General features: G+C 41.8%; 1 protein-coding gene across 2 annotated transcripts in view; it reads left to right on the top strand.

Moving 5' to 3' along the window:
* bmp2k (BMP2 inducible kinase) overlaps nucleotides 1-7,833 on the top strand; it is a 45,129-nt gene continuing 37,296 nt past the window's right edge. For both annotated transcript variants that reach the window (XM_034872874.1, XM_034872873.1), the window contains exon 1: nucleotides 1-968. In XM_034872874.1, the coding sequence (XP_034728765.1) occupies nucleotides 824-968 (145 nt within the window). In that variant the 5' untranslated portion in view covers nucleotides 1-823. The remainder of the gene's footprint in view (nucleotides 969-7,833) is intronic.

Here is a 7,833-nt window from a genome sequence, read left to right as displayed (position 1 = left end):
ATAACAAACCACCCACTTATTTTGTAGCCTACCGTTGGGGAGTCACGAGAAGTTTAACGTAAGCGAAGCTCCACTGAAAATGACACTGAGGTGAATAGAGATGACACAGGTGTACCTCATGAAAACGTCTTCGCAGGGAGGAATTCTGAAGAGAGCGTTTGAGGTTCTTGGCCGCCTACTTTGTTAGCCCACTTGCACTCGGGGTGGCTCGGCTTGTGGAAGAATCCCTGTAGCTGCTAGCGAAGCAGGTTAGCCGCTAATTCCCGCAGCTAGTGAGCTAACTAACGTTAGCCTCTTCGCCCGAGTGAAGTGAACAAGTCGCGGTGTGTGAAGATAACGGCACCGAGGCTAATTTTGGAAGGCTGGCTGTATTCCCGGGAGGTGTTATCAACACCGGTGCCAACTGCATTGTTGTGCCGCTCCCCTGCCCTCTTCTCATTGTTGGCGGAGCGTCCTGCCTGCACACCGCTGAGTTTATGCTAGCGACGGTTGCTGCCAGCTACAGCAATGTGCCACTTTAGCTAACGAACATATATATTTTTTGGACAATCGTGAGTGGATACTGTCACCGGTGATAGCTTTTGGAAACCGACGTGGTTTATCATACGACCGTGACGCCCGTATATTAACTGTACTTTCATGTCGTATCACCCGACATCTAATAGTCCCTCAAGAAGAACCAGACGCGGAGCATGCAGGAGAAGAAAAGACTACATATAAGTAGATAGGGACGTCGGACACAACCGAGTTAAATTGGACTGTGTGGTTAGTCGAGGAACAAAATAGGGTTGCATTTGGTGGTCGGACTGACAGAAAGTAAAGGATGAAGAAGTTTTCCAGAATGCCAAAGTCCGAGAGCGGTGGGCTCGGAGGGGCGTCTGGCTCCAGCTCCGGAGTCAGCAGCTACTTCGGGAAAGTGTTTGCCGTCGGCCGCTATCAAGTCACCGTGGATGAGCTTATTGCAGAGGGTATGTACAGTAGAAGATTTGCATCACAGTGTTCGTTCCGTTAAAATGTTTTCACATTAAGCAACACAATATGTTCTGGGACACACCCGTCATCTTCTGTTTGGTGAGAACTGACACACAGACACAGCAGTGAAGCAACTCCTCCAGCTTTGTTCCTTTTATGGATTGGTAATTCGTTTACACTCCACTGTAAAAGTTCAGTTTTCCCCCACTAAACATCTGCACATCTGCTTATTTCCCCCCTAGAAATTACATGCACAGTTGTAGAAATAGGTCGCTCTTCTCTTCCAGGCATTGAACGCTTTGGTATTTAAAGTTTGGCACCAGGGATTGATCCATATCTGGATTTAAAAAGTAACTTTTCCCCATACAGCTGTAGTTTACATCCGGCTTCTCCTTTAGGGGGGGGGGGGGGGGGGGGGGGGGTTTGCCCCCAGGGTAACAACGGTTCAAGCCTCCTGTGTCAACATACAGCATGTAAAGATCCTACCATTAAAAAAACAAAACACTTAAACATGTTCACGCAAGTTCTTTTACAGTTTTGTCCCATGAGGACGTTTTTAATGGAAATATGAAAAGTTCTACTCTCTTTGCAGCTGTTAAAATGAACAGACTTAGTTCTCCATAGACTGGCAGAGAGACACTACAGTTTTGTGTTAACCTAAGCTAATTTGATTAGATTGGATACCATTTTAAAACAAGTAACAACAGTGCTTGCTGGATGAACACAGAAAGGAGGTCTTATGCAATGGCTGTGCCTACCCAATACAGCTCCTGAGGATGTCAACAGTCTTCTTGGAAACTTAAGACATTTCCTTAATGGCACAAAACCCTGTATTCAAATCTGTTGAAGTGAGAGACTCCTATGTACAGGCAGAGAATGAGGAAGCGCGGAAAAAGGTTTCTCAAAACAGCTGATCTTTCACAAATGGTTTAGTGCTTATCAGTGTATTCATTAAAAACATCACAGGGGCTTTTCTTCACAGGTAAATCATATTTGTATGCTCTTGTTTGTATGCTATTACTGGAAAAGGCTAGTCAAAATAACAATCAAATCAATATTCACAAATGTATTACGATAAATTAGAGGTTTAGTTACTGTGTCTACTCGAGTAACTCAGCACTGTAAAGATGCTGTTGAGTCAAATTGCAAACCTGAGCTCACTGGCTCAGAAAAATTAAATATACACACACACACACACGCACAAAACCCTTCCTGCAAGCAGTCATGAGTCTGTGTCATCATATAATCATGTGAAGTGGCTGTGACTGGTTTTGCTAGAGCACACGGTTACATTGTGACCTTTGCTCATTATTCTGTTCCAAGGTAAGAGCCGGGTGTCTGTGCATGCCTGGGCTGCACAGTTAATCATATAGTTGTATATTTCATTCGACTTACAGTGTGTGTGCTGCATTTAGAAATTGACAGCACGTTGAAGTCAGACACCAAAAGCAAAATGTTGTTCCTCATTGGGTTGGAGTAAAAGTGCTAGCTGTAAATTCTGTTCAAGTAAATAGTTATTTGGAGGCTTATTCCGAGTGAAACATAATGCAAACATGTGATTTGATATTTACAGCAACAAAAGGCAGAAAGGATAGAATCCAGGTCTAAGTTATACATTATAAAAAGGTGAATTAACTTGAACCAAATTTAGTCTTTCTTCAGTGATTCCTAGAAATATAAGTTACCCATTTTAGTTTATGGGTGGACAGCATATGCACTCAACTGGATGTGATTTTTTTCAATTGAAACTTAACTCAAATTCATTCAAATAAAAAAAAAAACTCCAGAAAAGGCAAGAACAGAAAAAGCTACTCTGACAGTAACCATTGTACATCAATCAATTGCTTCCACTGCTTCACTTGCAATTCATGATGTTAATACACACTTACATATGTAGCTTGAGGATGCTTTAGTATAGGGAGCTGAAAACTTTACTTATTCTGTCAGTGGTGGGTCCCATCGTGTGCTGCCCATTCAGCAACAGGACCTCCAACCACCAACCAACTGCTGCTAATTCTTCACTGAGGTTTGTGGGGTTTGTGGCCGGAACCACTTGGCAAGTAACCATCATTTGGAAGTCCTGTTCTTTTTAAAGACCTACTATGGTAGAAAACTGCTGTGTGAAGGTTCATTTTGGGATTTACCTTCCCTTGTGGCCCAGAAAACACCCGGCATGATTACAAGATTGTATTTAAATTTCAAGTGTTATTCATTTAGTGCAATCTATTATTTATTTTTGTCCACATGAGAACAATGACATTTAAACTCCGATTCTCAGTCAATGACGTCAGTAATATACCTAAAGGATGCACATTGCAGTTTGTTAGCAAAATTCTGCCATAACGTGGTGTTTTACGTGTAAAGTGAAACCCAGGTTGTCATGATAGCAGTTCTTTCTCATAAAAACGCCGTGCGTGCTAAAATCAGACAAGGCAAAGCCACAGTTTAAACTGATCATATTGCTCTATTACTTCCTGTCTTCTTGATTGTACCAGATATGGCAAATTGTGCCATTTTCTATCCTCTCCCTCTTTTCACAAAGGACATCTAGGGAGGTTCATCAGTATGCTGATCAGACCAGCTGCTGGACAGTGTGTGGCTCTGGGTCACTTATGACTGGTGTTTAACTGTTATCTGGCAGCGGTGCCAGTTTAATGAAAAGCATGAGATTCACTCAGAGCCAAACACACAGCTTGTTCAAAACACCATCTTGCCCAAATATGTTCAAAATGAGACTTTTGTTAAGCTCAAAAGTTCAATTGACGCCACATGGTTGGCAATTTTTCCCCCAGTGACATATCTGCAAAGCTAGACATTGAGTAGGAACATAGTCATTTCCCTCCACTCCCCCTTAACCTCTGTGGTTTCTCTTGAGCTCTATCTACTGCTTTCTCCAAGAGGAACACAGAAATGACATGTAGGAACAGGATGCATCTGTGAGCTTGTCGCTCTTTTCTCCGCTAACGCTTATCGTTTGGGGTTCCACGTCAGGGCCTGTAAGTTTGGGAAATGTGTGCTTACTAACTCTTGTTTTGAATAGGGTTTTAAGTTTTAGAATGTATAGTACTTTTTTTCTTCTTTTTTTCCTCACAGACGTCATCCCTTTCAACTTGAACTCAGTTGGCGGTTTATTAGGTACACCTTACTACAACTAATGCTGTCTCACACAACAGTCCTGCAACACATCATTATGTAGGTTATAATACGTTTTTGTTGAAACTGTTTTGGAGAAGTACTGAGTCAACTTTGTGATCAATTTGGAGGATGTAGTTTGCAGTGCTGTTTTACTGCAACTGGGCTTGGCAACAATTGTCAGAATATCGCTGTATAATTCAACAACACTTCCAAAATGATCTGTTAAATGAACACCTAACAGATTCAACAGAAGCTGAAAATATAACCTTTTATAAATGTAGGATTTATTGCATGACTGTTTTATTCGACTACATGAGTTATAGCTAGGTGTAATAATGAATTGATAACTAAGCGTTCATGTTGGTTGACTGACCCTTCACTTTTTTTATCAGTTCCTCTTCCTTTTATTCCAGGACAAGAGGCCAGTATTTTCTGGCAAATACACCTCTGTTTTGGATTTTTATTTATGACGCTTGAAGTCACTGTTTGTAAGAAGGCAGACAAACAGTTCTGCACCTGCATTCGGAATATTTAATCAAGCTATTTGCTGAAACAGCCGCTAAGCAATTTAACAGATATCTGCCGCTGGAACATGTCTTGTGGTCAGCTTAACTGGGTTATTTATTCTCCAGACCATGACCATGTCACATGACCTCTGTACCTGCCTCTCATTGTAAGTACAAGGCAAACATTCACACGTGTTAGTAAATTCATGTTACAATGTCAGTGTCTCTTTCTAATTAACAGGAAGACCTTGGCTCAGATGTTTCACATCCTATGTTTGAGGTTTTACAAGCAAGCTTATAATATATCACTGTCTTTTCTAATTAGGGTCAAATCCATCTTCTAAGCATCAGAGATCTGCAGACGTTGTGCTTCGTAGTGGTTCCTGGTGTCTATTCATGCGTCATTCTAACCTTCTTCATAGAAAGCTTGACTCTCAGCTGACTGGTCCACTGAGTATTCTCTGTGCATTTTAAGTGACACACGCCTGCCACAAAACTAAACTTTATCTCTGAACATGCTTACTTTGCTTGCTGTCAGCAGAATTTTGAAGTGTTTACACTGGGGTTTATAATGGCACTCTGTGAGTGTAACACTTTTGGCCTTGGTTTCAGGGACTCCCTGACCATGACAAGCCACAGATCATGTAAGCAACAAGAAACGCAAACACTGTTTCCATGAAAATAGCTGCTAAGCTAGCCTCTTCACCTTGCCCTTTGTCACTTGTGATCTGGACAAACACCATGCATTCAAACAAACAAGTTTTTGGCCTCACGACTAGAAATTTACAAAATATAATTGTATTGATGCAAGTGCAGTGCCACTTGAAACAAGTACATTTGATAAGGTCTTTGTTGAGGATTTCTTTTGCAGTGTTTGCTTTGCTATAGAGATTACAATAAATGAAAGCTAAAACCAAATGTTAAGTAAATATACTGTAGATATCTACAGATATTAGCTTTTGGGTCGGACACAGTTTAGATAAAATAAAATGAAGCGCTCGGCGATGTTGGAAGGTCCTCTTTTAACTTTGCTCTGGTTAAGATTAATAAACGGCCTTGCAAACTAGGTTCTGGGGAGGGGGGGAAGTAGCTCAGTCTGTGGTTGGGAACCGGAGGTTCAAGTCCCTGTGGACCGAAGTATGGTGATGAACTGGTAGCTGGGGAGATGCTAGTTCAGCTCCTGGGCACTGCCAGGGTGCTCTTGAGCAAGTCACCGAACCCCCAACTGCTCGGGGCGCCTTTCTATGGGCAGCCCCCTCACTCTGAGATCTTTCCATTTAGTGCACATATTGGACCTGAGCGAGCGTGTGTGTGTGTGTGTGTGTGTGTGTAATTTAGGCCTGTGTGTTATAACGGAGTGAAACATGCCATGCTTGAAACATGCTTTGGACATGCCAAGTTACATACACAAATAACACTGTAATTAAACAAGTGCAAGTCTAATTGCTTCACTAGGCACACCCATCAATCATTGCATTGCAGGTCAGGTCTTTACTTTTGGTGATGTTTTTTTTGAATGACCTCTTTGATCCTCCCTCTCTGCCAGGGGAGGGGGTGAGAATGCATCCCATCTACATTATTAGCATACTGTACTGGTGATGAATAGGGACATTGTGCCCCTTTGTTGTCTTATTCTAGCACCGTAGAAAGAATGCTGGTACGACGCTGCACTTGGTCCCGTGATTGGCATTGCTGCCTTTGTGCTTGCTCATTGAGGCCTTCTGTATCTGCCTCTCTCCGTGGCCGCCCCTCCTCGCTTTTGTGAAACTGCAAATTAATTATTTTTTTCCCCAATTCATCATCGCCCGATGTGAGGAGGGCGTTGAGCCAAATGTGGGAGTGAATTTGGGTCACAGCGAGACTGCCAAACCGAAGGACATCGATCTGGAAGTCCAGTACAACATTTCACTTTTAGTGACAGCTTTATGTCTTTGATCAGTGTGGATTTCTCAGCACTATTTGATGACCCATATGTATAATTAGGATTACATTTAGTGGATTTAAACTGTTAATGCAGCATGATTCAAATCAAATGCAGCAGTGCAACACAATACCTCTTGTCTTTTTATTAAACAAAATATTTGGTTTGTCCTGACATTGAATAAGGACAACTTTTATAAATGTGCCTGCAGATTATGATCCTGAGGTTTGTCTGAGTATAATGATTGGTGTACTTCAGAATTGTATGCATTGGAAATTTACTAATCCTGGGACTGTATTCTTCTAGGTCTGAGTAACAGAGTGCAAGTCTTCTACCAGTCCAATGTTTTATTTTCTTGACAGCAACATATTTTCCAGTTTCCATGTCTTCCAGTTTCTTCAGATCTCAGTTGTCACTCGGTCAGAGGTTGTCATTTACAAACCCCCATTCCAGTGAAGTTGGCATGTTGTGTAAAATGTAAATAAAAACAGAATACGTTTTGCAAATCTTTTTCAACTTTTTTCAATTACATACACTACAAAGACAATAAATTTAATGTTTAAACTTTTTGTTGCAAATATTTACTCATTTGGAATTTGATAATAATAATAATAATACATTTTATTTAACAGCGCCTTTCTAACACTCAAGGACGCTTTACAGACAATAAGAGACAGGGAACAGAAAAATGTAAGTAGTAAAACAAAACAAATAAAACAAATAAAACAAAAAACAAAACAACAAAACAGGAACAGTGTATTTACAGATAAGCGAGCTGGAACAGATGGGTTTTGAGTCTAGTTTTGAACAGGGGGAGAGAGTCGATATTGCGGAGGTCGGGTGGGAGTGAGTTCCAGAGCTGGGGAGCAGAGCGGCTGAAGGCTCTGTTCCCCACGGTGATGAGTCGAGCTGGGGGGACAGTGAGGTGGAGGGAGGAGGAAGATCTGAGGGAGCGGGAGGGGACGGCGATGTGAAGGAGTTCTGATAGATATGGAGGAGCAAGGTTATGGATGGCTTTGAAAGCCTGCAACACAGTCTAATAATGCTGGGTCTTGCATCACCTTATCTTTTAACACTCAATAAGCAACTCAGGAACAGAGGACACTTGTTGTTGGAGCTTTGTAGGTGGAATTCTTCCCATTGTTGCTTGATGTACAACTTCAGTTGCTCAACAGTCCTGGTTCTCCGTTGCCGTATTTTGCGCTTCATATTGCGCCACAGATATTCAGTGGGAGACAGGTCTAGTACCCGCACTCTTTTACATCCAAGCCACACTGTTGTAACGCAAACTGTGGCTTA

This window comes from Etheostoma cragini, chromosome 5 (assembly GCF_013103735.1).
Source record: "Etheostoma cragini isolate CJK2018 chromosome 5, CSU_Ecrag_1.0, whole genome shotgun sequence".
Taxonomy (NCBI): domain Eukaryota; kingdom Metazoa; phylum Chordata; class Actinopteri; order Perciformes; family Percidae; genus Etheostoma; species Etheostoma cragini.
The sequence above is the reverse complement of the archived record's forward strand: the minus strand, read 5'-3'. Positions and strand labels throughout refer to the sequence as shown.